Source organism: Mustela lutreola, chromosome 7, assembly GCF_030435805.1.
Source record: "Mustela lutreola isolate mMusLut2 chromosome 7, mMusLut2.pri, whole genome shotgun sequence".
In the NCBI taxonomy this organism is placed as follows: Eukaryota; Metazoa; Chordata; class Mammalia; order Carnivora; family Mustelidae; genus Mustela; species Mustela lutreola.
This window is the reverse complement of record NC_081296.1, coordinates 76,831,200-76,850,121: the sequence shown is the minus strand read 5'-3', so window position 1 is coordinate 76,850,121 and position 18,922 is coordinate 76,831,200. Positions and strand designations below refer to the sequence as shown.

General features: G+C 42.3%; 1 protein-coding gene and 1 pseudogene across 4 annotated transcripts in view; one reads left to right on the top strand and one right to left on the bottom strand.

Annotated features, from left to right (window-relative positions):
- Positions 1–375: 375 nt before the first annotated feature.
- On the bottom strand, positions 376–1,751 carry LOC131835321 (hsc70-interacting protein-like; annotated as a pseudogene).
- A 16,440-nt stretch (positions 1,752–18,191) lies between these two features.
- Positions 18,192–18,922, top strand: part of DMXL2 (Dmx like 2) — a 156,779-nt gene continuing 156,048 nt past the window's right edge. For all 4 annotated transcript variants that reach the window (XM_059181546.1, XM_059181544.1, XM_059181545.1 and 1 more), the window contains exon 1: positions 18,192–18,680. In XM_059181546.1, coding sequence (XP_059037529.1) covers positions 18,594–18,680 — 87 coding nt within the window. In that variant the 5' untranslated portion in view covers positions 18,192–18,593. The remainder of the gene's footprint in view (positions 18,681–18,922) is intronic.

Sequence of the window (18,922 nt, the reverse complement as noted above, 5' to 3'; positions counted from 1 at the left end):
TAGTGTTTGCCTGAGAGGGCTCAGTGACATGGACACCTTTTCTGCTAATTTAATTAGGAGGCAGGAACCAGATTATGGCTTCTTTTTTTTTTTTTTTTTTTAAAGAAAAATGTAGGGACGGGGCACCTGGGTGGCTCAGTGGGTTAAGCCGCTGCCTTCGGCTCAGGTCATGATCCCAGGGTCCTGGGATCGAGACCCACATCGGGCTCTCTGCTCAGCGGGGAGCCTGCTTCCTCCTCTCTCTCTACCTGCCTCTCTGCCTACTTGTGATGTCTGTCAAATAAATAAATAAAATCTTAAAAAAAAAAAAAAAAAAAAAAAAAAGAAAAATGTAGGGACTAACACACCCTTTTAATATGTTTTTAAATATTTTTAGGTTTAAAAAGTGTTTAAAGTTTGTAGTTCCTAGTAGGAAAACATTATCTGAATGAATACCCTAATGGCAAACCATTGTAGAATGTTTCAGTTGCATGGGGAGCAGAGGGGTAGGGATTCTCTTCACAGCACCCCAGCTTTCTTCATGAGAAGGTCAGAGATATACTGGTTTGTATTATTGCGACATCCATTAGGTGATCGAAGTTGCTTTTCCTTCAGCAAGGGCTTTATTTGTCAGAAGGGCATTATGCTTGACCTCCAAATTTGGCTGACAATTTACTGATGAGATTCATAACCTTTGGGTTGCTCTGATATTTTAACATATTCGCTGGGTTCTGGGCCACATCCTGGAAGGCCACCATAACTTCTGGATCCTGCATGGCTGCAAGAACTTCCGGATCACTAAGAATTTCATTGAGCCCAGGCATTCCTGCCATTCCAGGCATCCCCCCTGCCATTCCAGGCATCCCCCCTGCCATTCCAGGCATTCCTCCAGGAAAATTACCAGGTATTCCCCCAGGAAAGCCACCTGGGAAAGAGCCATACTGAGCTCCTGATTGTCGTCTGGCTTCTTCCTCCCTCTGGGCTCTCTCGTGTTCTTCCCGAGCCTTCTTAACCCTTTCTATTCTTTCTTTGATCGCTCGCTCTTCACGTTTTCGCTCGTATTTTCTCTGATGTTCAGCAATTTTCTGGGCCCTCGGTTGAACTTCTTTCAGCATCACACTAGCATCTTCATCATAATCCAGCTTGCAAGCAAGGGCAAGATCATGTGCTGCTTCTTCCCAATGGCCCAGAAGTCTATGTGCTTTCCCGGGCCACTTATAAGGCTGAGTTGAATCAGGATTTATTTCAATAGCTCTGTCACAGTCTCGAATGGCAGCATTTGGCTTCTGTAATTTGATGAAGACACTGGCTCTCTTGGCATACAGAATGGCCAAGCGAGGATTTAGTTTGATGGCATCTGTGAACAAGTCAATGGCTTTCTGTAGTTCACCAACATTTAGGGCATCAATGGCAGCCACTTTTTTATCATTTGCCTGATCCATCATTTCCTCGGTTATCTCTGCATTTTCATCTCCCATTTCTTGAGGGGCATCGGTATCTGGTTCAATCACACCTTCATTGTCAATTTCTAGATCACTCTCCTCACTTGATGGTTCATCTGTCTTTATGTTTTCCTCCGCCTTCTTACTATCTGGTTTTTCTTCCTTGATACTGTCTTCTGATTTAGTTTTATGAGTGGCAGGTGGTATTTTACCCCCCATGCTCTCCACCCACTCCCGCAGGAAACGCATTTCCTCGGTGTGCAAAACGCTCGGATCCTGCTTACGCATTTACACGAAAGCCCGAAGCTCGCTCACTTTGCGGGGGTCCATGGTCCAGAGGCAGTGGCAGGCGGCAGGCGCGGCTGGTGTTGCGACCCGATTCCAGGCGCAGGTACTAGCTCAGCGTGATCGTGTAGAAGGGGGCGGCTGCCGCGAGGCAGAACAGACTAGAACCTCCCCGGCGCTGGCTCCGCCTACCCCCCAGATTATGGCTTTATTATAAACTTCTGTTGAATTTTCCAAACACACAATATAAGAGATGCCATTTTTTGAGCACTTACTCCATAGTAAATGTTCAATAAGTGGTCTTTTGACAATTTTCCCAAGTACTCTCACTAGGCTTTATAGTGTCTCCTGAGTGATTCAAATGAATTTTTAGGTGAAATTCAATAATAATTATTATTTTTGTTATTATCATTAAATTTAACCTGAAATACTTACATAGCACTTATTTTGTGCTTTATAGTGTCCTACGTGTTTTATGTGTGGTAATTTATTTAATTCTCACAACAAGACAAGATAGGTGCTACAATGACCCCTATTTTACGGATTGGAACATTAGGTATGGCATGGTTGATGTGCTGAAGATCGCATAATAAGCGTGTGGTAGATCTAGGATTTGAACCGAGCATGTTTCACTAGTCTTAGTGCTACATTGTTTCCCACTTCGGATTTTGTTCATTAGAAACCTCAGGGGAACTCCACATCAGCTTACTTAATAATCAGAATCTCTAGAAGTGGGACCCACATGTTGAATTTTAACAGGCCTTCCAGCTGCATCTGCAAGTAGGACAGCATCAGTCAATGGACAGACATTAAGGAACAAGAGCCCTATGTTCCTCTTGCTTCCTTTTTTTTTTTTTTTTAAGATTTATTTACTTATTTGACAGACAGAGATCACAAGTAGGCCGAGAGGCAGACAGAGAGAGAGGAGGAAGCAGGCTCCCTGCCGAGCAGAGAGCCCGATGTGGGGCTCGATCCCAGCACCCTGGGATCATGACCCAAGCGGAAAGCAGAGGCTTTAACCCACTGAGCCACTCAGGCGCCCCCTCTTGCTTCCTCTTGCCACTGATGCTCGAGCAACCATCAAGACAGAGTTGTCATTGCACGTATGTCGATTATTTAGAACGGGTGTCAGAAACTTGGAGAAAATCCCAGAGACAATAATGAAATATTCTTTAGGAATTCTGTGGCATTTGTGCCTTTTTTTTTTTTTTTTAAGATTTATTTATTTATTTATTTATTTATTTGACAGAGCGATCACAAGTAGACAGAGAGGCAGGCAGAGAGAGAGAGAGAGAAGCAGACTCCCTGCTGAGCAGAGAGCCCGACGCGGGACTCGATCCGAGGACCCCGAGATCATGACCTGAGCCGAAGGCAGTGGCCCAACCCACTGAGCCACCCAGGAGCCTCGGCATTTGTGCTTTTGATTGTTCAGAGAATGATATGGTGGGGAGAGACCTAACGCTGGCAATTCCGAGCTGAAAAGTGATTCAGTAGAGTTGAAGTCTGAATATGAGTGAGTTTAGGAAATTTTGACCCACTTACTTTGTTTATATTTCTTTTTTCCTTCTCTTTCTTACTTTCTTTTCTTTTCTCTCTTTCTTTGTGTGTATAGCCCAAGGGAGCTAAATTTGATAAAAATCAAGAGAACTTTTAATAAATTTAAATAAATATCCCTGGTAATAAGAATGTAATATGGTAGTTTAATTGGCAGCTTTTGTTCTTTCTGTTGGTCTATAAAATAATGATAGTCTTAGAATTGGTAGCGTTTTAGAGTAGAATAGTAAACAGAATCTTCTTTAATCTTTCAGAGTTATCTTGTGGTTCCTGATAAAGGAATGAGGAATGTAAATTTCTTCTCAGCACACTCAGATTCTCACTTGGGGAGAAATCAGAACAGTGAACCACAAAGTGAATAGAAATGTTGTGAACCCAGTGAACTAGATGATAGAATCCAGAATAATCCCTTACCTAGATCCTCTTCTTTCACATAATTCCAGTTTGGCTGAGATGTTTGAGGGGTGGGGGATGGGGTCAAAGGCAAAAACAACCCGGTTGTACTGGGAGGATTATGTACCACAGGTGTGGATAGTTTATTACAAAAATAGCATGATTGGGGCACCTGGGTGGCTCAGTTGGTTAAGCCTCTGCCTTCGGCTTGGGTTGTGATCCTCGGGTCTTGGGATTGAGCCCCACGTTGGGCTCTCTGCTCGGCAGGCAACCTGCTTCCCCTGCTCTCTCTGCCTGCCTCTCTGCCTACTTGTGGTCTCTGTCAAGTAAATTAAAAAAAAAAATCTTAAAAACAATGGCTTGATTATCCTAGGGTGTTCGGCTCACCACACTGGCTCCTTTTAGGGTTCAGGCAGGATCTCATCACATTAATAGCATCAAGTTCCATATGAGATAATCTCAAAATAACATTACTTTGCTCCTATATGCACAACCAGTTTCATAAACTCCTGCTAATGTTTTTTAGCTAGACTCTAAGAGAAAACTATTAAAAAACAAGAGCAAGAAGAGGGTTCTAAAGCTAGCCAGTGATCACCTACTACAAAAACTCACTCAACAATTAAAACCAACAAGAAATACAAAGCTATGAGAGGCAGATAATGCAGAGAAAACACCTTACGGGAAGTGTGAAGTGGGGTGAATCTGAAGCCAGGTTTGATTTTGTGACTTGTCGATGGGTAGTGAGTGTCCCACAGAAATTATTGTCCACAGGCCAATGGCCAAAGCTCTAATAACTATGTTTGGTTTCATAAAAGTAATGTGATTTTACTCTTCAACTGAAAGAGTGTTAGGGAATTATATTATGATTTCCCTAGCTTAGAGTTCTCTCCATAGGTAGCCAGTGTTATTTAAAACTTAAAACCATCCAATGTGTGTTAGAAAACATGGTTAGTAAAGTTACAGTTCATATGTCTATCTAAACAAAAAGTGTGTGGCCTGCTAGCTTTGGACCTGGTACTCCGCATGTCCTCAATTCACATCAGTGTGAAAGTCACTCAGCCAGCTTGGAACAAGGAGTACAGGTGTGCAGAAGCTCAATCATACTGTAGCAGATGAAGAAACCTTTAGGCGAGAGGCAGACAGGGAGCAGGCTTGGGAAGAAGGAGCCAATTCAAGTGGACAAATGCTAATTGTGCAGAACATCAGTCTGGAAGTCTAAGGATATCACAATAAAACCTCATTTATATAAAAGGATCTATAAAATATGTAGGTAATTAGGTGCTGGCAAGCATGAAGGGTAATGTGCTCAGTAAATATTAGCTCTTATTGATATTTTCTCTTCTTCTTTGTGGCATAATTTAGTCGTCCTGTTCCTGACATACCAATAGTGAGTGGCATTCAAAACTCTGTGTGTGTGTGTGTGTGTGTGTGTTCGAACAACATTCTCAGTAAGTCATGAGTGGGTTTGGCCTTAGGGTATGTGTGGGATCATCTTTTTCTTAAGAATAATCCTAATTGTGTTCTCCCCCAGTTCTCTCCCTATTCCATTATGTGAGTGTCACAGGTTAAATTCCCTAAGTCACAGCTCTTATATATTGTATATAAATGATTTGTTTATGTACCTTTAATATGTACTAAGTATGTCCTTGTGATCAGAAAAGCTATTTTTCTACCTTGGTATATATATATTTTTTAATATTTTATTTATTTATTTGACAGAGAGAGATCACAAGTAGGCTGAGAGGCAGGCAGAGAGAGAGGGGGAAGCAGGCTCCCCGCTGAGCAGAAAGTCCGATGCGGGGCTCGATCCCAGGACCCTGAGATCGTGACCTGAGCCAAAGGCAGAGGCTTTAACCCGCTGAGCCACCCAGGTGCCCCTACCTTGGTGTATTTTTATCCTCTACAGTCTTGCTCGTAGCCTGGCATGAAGGAACTCAGGCTTTTTAATTTTCTTTTTAAGATTTAATTTTTATATAATCTCTACACCCAATATGGGGCTCAAACTCACAACCCCAAGATCAAGAGTCACTCGATCTACCAACTGAGCCAGCCAGACTCCCCTGAAGGAGCTCAGTATCAAACCAGTTTCTGAGGATGTGGCTTTGAGTTCATATTCTAGCAGAAATAGATATCCAAACTATAAATTAAAGCATCAGGAAATATTATGTAACATTTGGAAATGGGCAAAAGAAATGATTGGATGTCTCTTCAGTGAAGTATTAGGCATTGCCTGAGGGAACTTTGAGGATTATCTGATTCTATTTGATTGATTTGCTATTGATGAGGGTTTTGTTTTGTTTTGTTTTTTTAAGATTTTATTTTTGAGTGTCTGGGTGGCTCAGTCGTTAAGCATCTGCCTTTGGCTCAGGTCATGATCCCAGTGTCCTGGGATGGAGCCCCACATCAGGCTCCCTGCTCAGCGGGAAGCCTGCTTCTCCCTCTCTGGCTTCTTCTGCTTATATTTCCTTTATCACTGTCTCTTTCTGTGTGTCAAATAAATAAATAAAATCTTAAAAATAATAAATAAAAAAAATAAGATTTTATTTTTTTAAAGATTTTATTTATTTGACAGCCAGAGATTACAAGTAGGCAGAGAGGCAGGCAGAGAGAGGGGAAGCAGGCTCTCTGCTGAGCAGAGAGCCCAATGCGGGGCTCTATCCCAGGACCCTGAGACCATGACCTGAGCTGAAGGCAGTGGCTTAACCCACTGAGCCACCCAGGTGCCCCAAGATTTTATTTTTAAGTAATTTCTACACCCAAATTGGGGCTCAAACTTATAACCTGGGGATCAAGAGTCACTTGTTCAACCAACTGAACTGGCCAGGCACCGTGAGGTTATTTTAAAATTATGAAAGTAGAAGTTAAATTTTAGAGTGTGGATAGCATACAAAGAATTCATAGTCATAGCAATGCAAATAAGCTTTGTCAGATAGAGACTATAAATCTGTAAATCAAATTCTCATTTGAACTAGTTTTAACATCTTACTGGTTTCCTCATTAATGAGTTAAGTAAGATCTTTGCACAATTTCGTTTTGTATTTGCGTAGACATAGTGCTTTTTAACTTTTCAAAAAGTATAGTTTAATAGAAATAATGTGATAAATCCTATTATGGAGGCACAAAGATTTGTGGAATCATAAGGTGGGATCAATTTGTTTGATACCATTGGGGAGGGAAGATTTTACCCAGAAGTTCATTTTTAAGCTGGGTTTGAAGAAAAAGTTGAATTGATGTGTGGTTGTATTTGGGGGAGAGGAGTGAGCTAAGAAAAATCAACAGGCATAGGCAACTATAGATATGGTAGATCTGTCTTTGACCCCCACTGTTTAAGAGGTATGAGCCTTAGAACTACCACTGGCTCCTCAACCACTTTTCAAAGACGATGAGATTTCAGGGTTGAGCCTCCTCATGCTATTGTAGGGTTATGAAAGTCATCATCAGCCCCAAGGTCAAAGTCCCAGTAGGCATCTGACCCCTTTAGGTATCCCAGCATATACTCTGTGTAGACTTATTCAGTGTATAAAACCCACTGAAAATTTAAAACAAATTTAGACATGGTATTTGCATTCATTTTGAAATTTTGTATGTAAGTACATGCAAATGATTGGATTTTAAAAATAATAAAATATATTCCACCAATCTCTTATATTCTCATATAAAATCTAATTCTGCAATAGGAAAACTGACATGGATTACATTTTTTTTTTATAACAAATCTTTTTTTTTTTTTTTAAGATTTATTTATTTATTTGACAGACAGAGATCACAAGCAGGCAGAGAGAGAGGAAGGGAAGCAGGCTCCCTGCTGAGCAGAGAAGCCCGATGTGGGGCTCGATCCCAGGATCCTGAGATCATGACCTGAGCCGAAGGCAGAGGCTTAACCCACTGAGCCACCCAGGCTCCCTGACATGGATTACATATTAATCATGAGCATGATTTCGTAGTTTCTTAATTTTACCTCTTCATAGACTTGAAAGGCCACTCTTTGTTTAAAAATTTAAAATCATTATGTATACTTTTTCTTAGTATAAAAGCAATGTATATATGTTCATTGTGGAAAAATTGGAAACAAATGTCCAAGAAGATTAAAACTAAACTTGTTCATAATTCCACCAACTAGACACAGGACCTGTTAAAATACTTTTCAGATTTTTTAATTTGTCCTAGTTTGTTTTTAATTCACAAAGTATAGCTGCTTCTTTTTCTTTTTTTAATTGAAGTGAAATTCATAGAACATGTGAACAATGAAAAATGAACAAAGGCATATAGTTCAAAAAACATTTTAATCATCACATAAGGAGACCTAGTACCCATTAAATACTTACTACCCATTTCTTCCATTCCCAGCTCCTGGCAACCACTAATCGGTGTACATACTCTGTGAATTTACATACTCTGGATATTTGGTATAAATGGAATCATACAATATGCAACCTTCATGTCTGGCATATAACTCTTGTTATAGCATGTATCAGTACTTCATTCCTTATTATGGCTGATTAATTATCTATTTATCCATTTTTAAATTTATTTTTCCAGTCATCCATTGATATAGTGATTCTTTTTGACAATCTATTTTTAAAAAATACAATAAAACCTTAATAAATCTTGAACATTTTTTATAGTCTTGCTTCATATGTGATCACAGGAACATGCCTGTACAAATGTTCTTGCAACATCTAGAACTAGACTAAAAGGAGAATCAAGTTAGAACTTCAGGATCTTTTGTTAACACCCAGTGCATATCAGTACACCCCACACAGGTGCACACACGCCATCACTACCATTACCATTGGAGCCAGACCCTCCTGAACTTTCTCGTTTCTGCCCCCTAGATACGAAGTTTTTCTTACACGAGGGGGACTCCATACAAAAGTATTGATTCCTGTCCCCCGTCACCTCTCTTTAGGGGTGTGATGTTATGAGGTCCAGGCCTCTGACCATCTTAGCCAAGCCTAAGAGTACTGTACTATACTTGGTGATCTCAGTACCATAGTGCCTCATCTCTCAGCAGTAAGAACATGAAGTTCATTTTATTCTGTGAATCTAGGACAAGATTAATTTATTACTCCTTATTTAAAATTTTATTTTTCTCAAGCACCATGCCAACAAAACTGATTCATTTCTCTAGAGGCATAGAATGGTCTGTTTATTACTTGGTAGGCCATACCTAGCTTTGATAACTAATTCCAACTATTGTTTAGCTCTTATCTCTCATCTTAATGCCACCAGCCTTCTATCTCCATGACTACCATCTGCCACTTCCCAGAGGAAGCAGGATTTTGTTTTCTGAGGCCTTGGGAAGACATGTGAGTTCTAAAATATTTGTGATTTTTACTAACTCAATTTACATAATGTACTCCCAATACAGTTAATAACTACTTGGCTTAATAAACATTTTTTGAGTTCCTACCCTGTTCCAGGCACTTTGCCAGTCTTTAGAAATTAAAAAAAAAAAAAAAAGAAAAGAAAAGAAAAAGGAAGCTAAAAATGAATTAGGATTAGGAACAATTCTAACAAAGACACAAAAAATAGTGGCTTAAACAAGTCAGAAATTTATTTCTCTTTCATGTAAAAATCTAGATGTAGATGTTGGTAAGGACACTTCATGAATTCTGGGACTGAGCCGAAAGCTTCCAACTTTGTACTGTGGCATCCCTAAGAATGAGTTCCTTGTGTTCTAAGATGTTGCTCCAGCCATCACATCTATATTTTAGAGAAATAGGATCAAGGAAGGATGAAGCATAAAGAGTATGATAGCTTCTTTTTTTTTTTTTTTTTAAGATTTCATTTATTTATTTGACAGACAGAGATCATAAGCAGGCAGAGAGAGAGAGGAGGAAGCAGGCTCCCCACCGAACAGAGAGCCCGATGCTGGGCTCAATCCCAGGACCCTGGGATCATGACCTGAGCTGAAGGCAGAGGCTTTAACCCACTGAACCACCCAGGTGCCCCTAATAGCTACTTAAAAAAATAATTTCCCCAAACGGCTATGCATTCCATCTTTTGCTAACATTTCATTTGTCAGAATTTAGCAACATAAACAGAGAGCAACACACAGGCTGAGGATTGCCTTTGTTCTAGGCATCTGTATCCCAGCTACAAGCTGGAGATTCTAATGAGGAGAGAGCAGTTAAGGGAGAAGGCAATCAATTTTCATCAAGACAGAGTCCCTGTCCTCCAGACAAATTTGGGAAGGAAAAACCTATAAGAATGCCTAACTGGGATCTAATTCACAGTGAGCAAACCTCTCGGGAGATGGGGGCTTTTGAACTGAACTTTTAAGAAAGAGTAGAAATTAGTCAGGCAGAGGGCGTGGTAGCGGTGGTGGTGATGGTGGTAAGGGAAATCCTATGTAGGGGAAGCAACAAATTTCCAGAAGCCGAACGATCAGAGGAATTACTAGCACTTCAGTGTAGTTGCAATGTATTTAAAGGTCAGGAATACTGAAAGATGAAGTTGGAAAAACAAGTAGGGGTCAGTTCATGTCATATCTAATCTACTCCACATATTCATTATTTAGAGTGACAAAATATTTTTTTTTAAAAATTTAGTTCCCCCTTAGGCTCTCACTTCAAAGTTTAGAAACCACTAAACATTGGTATTTAAGAAAATCAGTTGTATTTGTAGAGCATCTTACTTTTCACAATACGATCATAAATAGTGCTTGCAAAGATAGGAGCCATTTGCTACAATTCTTCTAAGATGATCAATCTTCTTAGATCTTAGCAACAAAAGAATCCAACTAGATCAAAGCTTATCTTATTCATCTGCTTGTAAGATTTATTTCTGCCTCCTCACAAAAAGTGTTTAAAAATTGGCTTCTGTTCAACATCTCCATATTAGAGACAAAAAGCTAAAAAGCTTAAGATGTGAGTTAAGTAGCTAAGATTCTGAGTAGTAGTCACCAAGAAGACAGTAATTTGAAGCTGCTTCTAGCAGAGAAAGACATTCTTTTAGGGTTCCTGGATCAATTCCAATGCCCCACCTTGCCAACATCAAGCAGTTCTCAGACACCAGCGGGGCATCTAAGAAATCAACTTCATTCTTATACTATCTACCCAGAGATAGTATCAGATTCTACCTACAGGTTAAGGGTTATCCTGAAAGACTGCCCTTCACTCCCCACTTCAGATGCCAGTTGCAAGCCCCAGGCTGTTAACCTGTGCTTCTCAACCAACCGGCTACTGATTAAAGGTTCCACTGACTTACTCGTTAGGTCAGATTAACTTGTTAGAGGGACTCACAGAATTCAGGGAAACATTTACATTTCCAGTTTATTAAAGGATATGGCAAAAGATACATATCAACCCTTAGATGAAGAGATACATAGGGCAAGGTCACAAACAAGAGTGAACCTGTGGTTGTGGAGCTGGGTAGGGGGCAGCTTGATGGTACTCGGAAGTGTTCTGATTCCCCAAGCTTGAGAGCTCTCCAGAAAAGGACCAGCAAGCTGCTTTCTTTGAGTTTTTTATGGAAGCTTCATTAATAGTTGTGACTGACTAAGACATTGTCCATAGGTTGATTCAATCTCAAGCCCCTTCCCTGTGCCTGGAGGTAAGGTAGGGGGAGGGGTAGGACTGAACTTTCCAACGCTCTAATCACAGGCTTGGTTTCCTTGGCAACTGGTCCCCATCCTTAGGTGGTGTTCAAAAGTCACCTCCTTAATGTAACAAAAGATACTTTTTATCCCTTTCAATACTTAGGAAATTCCAAGGATTTGGAGAGCTGTGAGCCAAGAAATGCAGATGAAGACCAAATATGTATTTCTTATAAACCACAACATTGCAAACATAATAGAAAATATATAAAAATTTTCATCCTACAAGTGCAGTCCTAATTCAAACAAAGCAAAAATAATAAACCGGTGGCCATGGAGATGATCAGAGGTAGAGTCTGGGTCTGTGATAAAGACTGTTTGCAAAGATGGCTACAATAATTCCTTCTATATCCTTTGCCATTGTGACATTGTTCTTCCCATTGAAAGATGGAATTTAGGGGTGCTTGGGTGGCTCAGTGGGTTAAGCCGCTGCCTTCGGCTCAGGTCATGATCTCAGGGTCCTGGGATCGAGCCCCACATTGGGCTCTATGCTCAGCAGGGAGCCTGCTTCCTCCTCTCTCTCTGCCTGCCTCTCTGCCTGCTTGTGATCTCTCTGTCAAATAAATAAATAAAATCTTAAAAAAAAAAAAAAAAGAAAGATGGAATTTATTTCCTTTATCTCTTGAATCATTATGACCATGTGACTTGTTTTGACCAAGGAACATGGTGAAAGTAGCTGTGTGTCTGACCTTCAAGACTGGGCCTAAGACCGGTATGGAAGTCTGTCTAGCCTATGGAGGATGAGAGACCACATGGAGGGAAACCAAGGCACCCCAGCTAACAAATAGCATCAACTCCCAGGCATTATGCCACCTTGTACCTTTTACCCCAGGTGACCCCTTCAGCTGAATGCAACCTCATGAGTGAGCCTGACTGAAACCAGCAGAAGTCTCAATCCAATGCACAGAGCATAAGAAATGATAAATCATTGTTGCTTTAAGCCACTAAGTCTCAGAGTAATTTGTTACATGGCAAAAGATGACTGAAATAACATCATTCCCTTGATATTTTAGATTAAAATACATTACCATGATAGCTCATGACTCAAAAGCAATTAAAGGCAGGGGTGCCTGGGTGGCTCAGTTGGTTGAGCATCTGATTCTTGGTTTCAGCTTAGGTCATGACCTCTTGGGTTATGAGATGAATCCCATGTTGGGCTCTGTGCTCTGTGAGCAGTCTGCTTGAGATGGTCTCTCTCTCCCCCTCCATGCTCTTTCTCTCTCTCTAAAATAAGTAAATATATCTTACAAAAATTAAAAAAAAAAAAAGCAATGAAGGCATTGCTATTACATCCATTTCAGGTTTAGTGTAATAGACTTTGCAAAAGGAACTGGTAATAGGGAGTCAGGGTGCCTATTTCACTGCTATAGGTCCCTGTAGTCACTGCTAATTACTGAAGAAAACAGCAGCTTAAAGTGCTAGACATCTGTAAGATAATTATAAGGTCTCCACAACTAGAGGAAACATTCAGAAACATGGGTATTAGAAACAGAACGCATCATACTTACACCATACAATCTCGCTCATATGTGGAATCTAAGAAATAAAACAAATGGATAAACAAAAACATAGGTATTAGATCCCTGAAAAAAATAAATGTACTCACTTGGGAAATTCAGTATTGAAAACATATAGCTAGTTCACCATTAAAGAACTGATAACAACAGATATATCAGAGATTAGCATTATGGCACTCTAGATGTATGAGTAGAAATTCCAGTGATCTCTGTAGGTAGGAATAAAAATGACAGAGATGATGTTCTTTGACGCTTGTAGACAAAATCCTTCAGTTCTGTGGTGTGGCAGTTAACCTCTAAGAAGTCTCCCAGTGAGTCTCATTCCCTGGGACTCACTCTCTTAGGAAATATTCTCCCTAAATCATGGCTAGCCTGTGTATCCAGCAAAATGTGGTAGAAGTAGTGGTGTGTGACTTCAGAGGCTAGGTTATAAAAGATATTGCAGTTTCCACCTTGCTCTCTCCTTTGGATTACTTATTCTTGGGGAAGCCAATTGCTATGTCTTGAGTGCACTCATGCACCTCTATGGAGAGGACCACATAGTGGGGAACTGAGGCCTCCAACCAGCCACTAGGATCAACTTGCCAGCCATGACAGTGTGCTATCTTGGAAGAAGGTCTTTTTGTCTCAGTCCAGCTTCCAGGTGACTGTAGCTCTGGCTGACACTCCTTTTTAAGATAGATTTTTTTTTTGAGGTTATTGTTTAGTTACCGTAAAATTCAGTAATTTTAAGTGTATAATTCAATGATTTCTAGTAAATTTATAGACTTGTGCAATTATGACCACAATCTAAATTTAGAATATTTCCATCATACCAAAAGAAATGTCATGCCCATTAGCAGCTACTTCCCTTTCCACTACCAGCCCCAGGCATCTGCTAATGTATTTTCTGTGTCAATATATTTGCCTTTTCAGAAAACTTAATCGAAATTGAATCATGCAATATGTGGTCCTTTGTGTCTAGCTTCTTTTTAGTGCCTAGCTGAAAATTTTTTTTAAAAGATTTTTATTTATTTATTTGACAGATCACAAGTAGGCAGAGAGGCAGGCAGAGGGTGTGGAGGGAAGCAGGCTCCCCACTGAGCAGAGAACCTGATGCAGAGCTTGATCCCAGGATCCTGAGATCATGATCTGAGCTGAAGGCAGAGGCTTTAACTCCCTGAGCCACCTAGGTACCCCATGCCTAGCTGAAATTTTAAGAGACTTTGAACTAGAACCCTAAACTAAGCCACTACTAAATTCTTGATGCACAGAATTCTGTGTGTGTGTGTGTGTGTGTGTATGTGTGTTTTGTGTTTTGTTTTTGAAGTTAGCCACTGCTTCTGGTGGTAATTTGTTACACAGTAATAGATAACTAGTACAGGGGAGTATGTGATTACTGCTGGGAAACTAAGTCCTTCTGTCATCCAGTGTTCCATTAAGCCCAATCCCAAAGGCACAAGATTTGTTACAATTAAAACTTGTGGATGTGAGAAATTATATTTTATAGTTTTATTAGTATGTTTGTTGGTGATACTTTTCTACTTTTTAAAAGAAAATCACTTCCAGATCAGAAGAAAAAAAATTCCTACTTTATTTTTAGGTCTTCACAGAAGGTTGGATGAATGAGGAAGAAATGAATTGTAGATAATTAAAATGTGGTTGGGTGGGCTACTAGGGAAACATGCCATATTTGTCTGGAAGGAGTTTTGGTTGGTCAGAGAGACAAGAAAAGGCTCAGCTGTAATTCTAGGAGAATTAACTAGCCAGTTGCTAACTTGAGATGTCATTATCAAGAAGTCATTTAGGAGCACCTGGGTGGCTCAGTCAGTTAAGTGATACTCTTGATTTTGGCTCAGGTCATGATCTCAGGTCCTGGGATTGAGCCTGCATCGTGTTCCATGGTCAGTGCAGAGTCAGCTTGAGATTCTCTCTCCTCTCCCCCTCTCCCCTCTTCCCTGCTCGTGCATACCTGCTCTCTTTCTCTAATCAATCAATCAATCAATCAATCAATCGAGAGAGACAAAGAGCTAGCACACAGATGTGAAAGAGAGCACATGGGGAGTGGTGAAAGGAGAGAGAGAAACAGACTCCCAGACAAGCAGGGAGCCCAATATCGGCTCGATCTCAGGTCTCCTGGGATCATGACCTGAGCAGAAGTCAGACATTTAACCGACTGAGCCACTGGGCACCCTAAATAAATAAATCTTAAAAAACAAAAATAAAAACAGAAGCACTTCGGTGACTCAGTTAAGCCTTTGGCTCAGGACATGATCTTGGGATCCTGAGCTCGTGTCGGGCTCCCTGCTCTCCCTCTCCCTTTGCCCCTCCACCCAGCTCATGCTCTGTTTCTTTCTCTCTCAGAGAGATAAATAAAATCTTAAAAAAAATAAAAAGTCATGTAAAGGACTCAGAAGGGAAGAGAGGAACAAGTAGATGCAGGCTCCAGATTTTGAGTTGATACCAAAAGGAAGAAGGAAGAGGCTTACAATTTTACAACTGTGTAATGGCTCAAAACTTCATGGAATGCTGTAAAACTAGAGCCAATTGTGAAATGTTTTAAATAATAGCGAGTTATAATGCTATTGACATTATTATTTAGCTTTATGTTTTGTTCCAGTTTTCACTGAAATGTTTGTCTACATGTACTATACCTTCTTCTTCTTCTTCTTCTTTTTTTTTTTTTTTTAAAGATGTTAGTTATTTATTTGAGAGAGATAGAGTGTGAGCAAGCAAGAGAGAGCTTGAGCTGGGGGGAAGAGGCAGAGGGAGAAGCAGACTCCCCGCTGAGCAGGGAGCCGGATGTAGGGCTCAATCCCAGGACCCTGGGATCATGACCTAGGCAGAAGTCAGACACTTAACTGACTGATCCATCCAGGTGCCCCTAAACCTTCTTTTTTTTTTTTTTTTTTTTAAAGATTTTATTTATTTATTTGACAGACAGGAATCACAAGCAGGCAGAGGCAGAGAGAGAGAGAGGAAGGGAAAGCAGGCTCCCCGCTGAGCAGAGAGCCCGATGTGGGGCTCGATCCCAGGACCTTGAGATCATGACCTGAGCCGAAGGCAGAGGCCTTAACCCACTGAGCCACCCAGGCGCCTTGCCCCTAAACCTTCTTATAAATTTATTTAAATCTGTTGTATTTAATCCTGCTTGCTTTACACCAATTTTTACTGATATGTGCTATATATAGATATAGATATAGATAGATATACTGATATATATATATATTAATTTATTTGATATGTGGCATGCTTTTCAGTTGCTAGTATCAAGACGCAGCACCAATATTTGCCTTCATGATACTTCATGCACAGCATGGGGCTTCATTTACCTAATCCCTGCATTGTTCAAGGGCCAACTTAAAACAGAAAATAAGCTACTGATCCTGACTTAAAATATAAGACTCTAGTGGAAGAAACAGACACAAAACAATAAGTGATATGTGTGTTTCAGGAGGGAAGCCTCAAGGTATTTGGGGGTAGATAAGGAAGGCTTTACTGAATAGGTGACTTTTAAACTAAACTGTGGTTTATCGGGTCAATAAGGGGGAGGAAGAGCATTCCAGACAGAGCAGAAAGCATGAACCAAGACAAGGAAGCATAAAACAACATAGTATGTTCTGGAAACGGCAAATAGCTCAGTGAGGCTGGAAAATGGTGGATATGAGGGAACATCCTGGGATCAAACAGCAAGATTCCCCAGAAGCCAGAATGAATGGGTCTATCAGCCAAACGAAGGAGTTTAGACTTCAGCCTGTAAGGAGTAGAGATTTTAAGTGGAGGAATTTTTTCCTTTAAAAAGGTTTCTCTGGCTGCAGTGTGTTGGAGAGCAGAGATGGAAGGCAGTTGGAGTAGTTAGGAAGCCATTATGGTAATTAAATGAGAAATGATGGGGGCTGAAAAGAAAGTAAATAACAGCAGGGCAGGTGGGGTGGTTGTAGAGAGAAGGGAGTGCTTCAGGGTCATGAGTTAGGGATCTTGATAAGGGACCCTTAGGTTTGGGCAGGAGAGGAAGGAGCCAATGGTGGTTCTCTCTGCGTTTCTAGTCTCGGTGACTGGGGGGTTAATTATGGCACTAAACAGAAAGGAAAAGGAAAATATCCCCGGTTGTTGAGAATTATCTTTGACTCCTTCTTTTTTTCCCCACCAAACATACTACCAAACTCTGCCAGGCCTTTGCCTCCTATCTCCCCACCCTTCTAATTATCCTTCACAGTGCTACAAAGTCATCTTCCTGAAGGAGCTCTGTAGAACTTTCTGCTCGGAACCGTTTGATGGAGTCCCCACTGCATGCAGAATGAAACCTAAGCTTCTTAAGGGAGCATTCAAGACTCTCCTTACTCAGGCAGGCCACAGGCTACCTCTTAGATACCTTTCCCTTGCGAAGTATCTTCTCCTTTCCCCACCCTATATATCATCTCCTCTAAACATTAATCTAATCTTTGTTCCTTAACATATCTTGTCATTTTATACCTCTAAGCCTCAGCTCATGCCATTTTCTCTATTTGTTTTTTTTTTTTTCATTTTCTCTATTTGAATGCAGAGTTTCTTGTCTATCTCAAACTGCCAGAATTTTACCCAGTTTACGTCATCATCTCCATTACACTTCACCCATCCATCTCCTTAGCCAAAGGCATTCTTCCTTCTCAGTGGCGCATAGACGTTTGTGCCTCAATCACAACACTTTTGGCGTCCTGCCTGGTTGTTGTTGTTGTTGTTGTTTTTTAGATGGCCATGCTTTGGAATCCCTTCTGTTCCCCTGCTCTAGTGACTTATACGCATTATAGATTCAAAAATTGGTGATGGATTTACCTGGAGCAGGGATCCGAGTCCTGTATCCTCACCGAAAGTTTAGCCTATAGTCTGGAAAAATCAGACGATTCTGCGATTCCGTGACATCACGCGTGGAAAAGAGTCTAGAGGAGTCACCTGTCTCTAGGGGGCCCTTTCGCTACCTAGAACATCCATGACAAAAGGTGGGAGCAAAATAATTTGCTGTCAGGGGAGTATGGCTTCTCCAAAGAGTTGCAAGATGTCTTTATTGTTTATGTAAAATTAAATACCTTACGCTCAGTACTGTCAAAAAGCCCTACGGGATCTAAGATTTTCCAAGGTGGAATTTCCCGGTGACTGGCGTCCTCCTGAGGTCAACTGCCCGGACCATCACACAGTGTACTCGGGAGCGTACGACAGAACCCAGTCGTGTCCCCAGAGAAGGACGGCTGCATGCCCCGCCCCCACTGGCCGCAGCCGGGAGGCTCCGAGGGAACTCCCGCACGTCTGCGCGCGCAATCCCGGGACCAGGGTCCACGCGGCGCGCGCAATTGCCCTGGAAACCACTGCGCGCGCACGCGCAAACGCGGGGCGGGGAGCGGGACTGAGCTAAGAGCCCAGCCCAACTAAACCCCCCGCTGGAGGAGGGGTTTACCCTCCCACTCTACTGTAGCTCCCTTGCGGGTGGGCGCGCGCACCGCCCTTCTCCCTCGGGCGGAGCGTCCTTTCCGGCACGCTCCCGGCTCACGCGCTACCCCGGCGGCCCCCCCCCCCCCGCCCGCCTCCGCCTCACACGCACCCTTGCGCTCCTCCCGCATTTGTGCGCCGGTGCAGCAGGCAGTGGGAGCATCCGGGCATTTCCGCAGCCGAGCGGCGATCCGGGCGGCGGCAGCGGTCGAGGAGCTCCCATGGCAGGGACAAGGAAGGGGGAAGGCAAGAGCGGGGCAAGGCGTTAAGCCGGAGCCGCCGCGGGGTGGGTCCCGAGGGAGGCGGAGGGAGAAGCGCTCTCGCGGTCAGGCGCGGGGCTCGTCGCTCCTCTCGCGCCGTCCCTTGCCAGCCCGGGCTCCGGAGATGCATCTGCATCAGGTCCTCACCGGGGCTGTCAACCCTGGAGACAACTGCTACTCCGTGGGCAGCGTCGGGGATGTCCCCTTCACGGTGAGCGGCGTCGGGAGCTCTAGGGGGAGAGACCCGGGGCCGAGATCCCCGTCCCGGCCCACGCCTCCCCGGGGAGGCACTGAGGGCCCCACCTGCGCCCCCTTTGCAGCTCAGTTTCGGGGGGCGGGCGTGGGACTGTGAGTCCTGCGGTTGGTGTAGGAAATTACCCTTCAGGGAAAAGGATTAGGATCCACCGCACTGTCCGCCCTCAGCCAACGAGCCCCCGGGGATGACTGGACTAG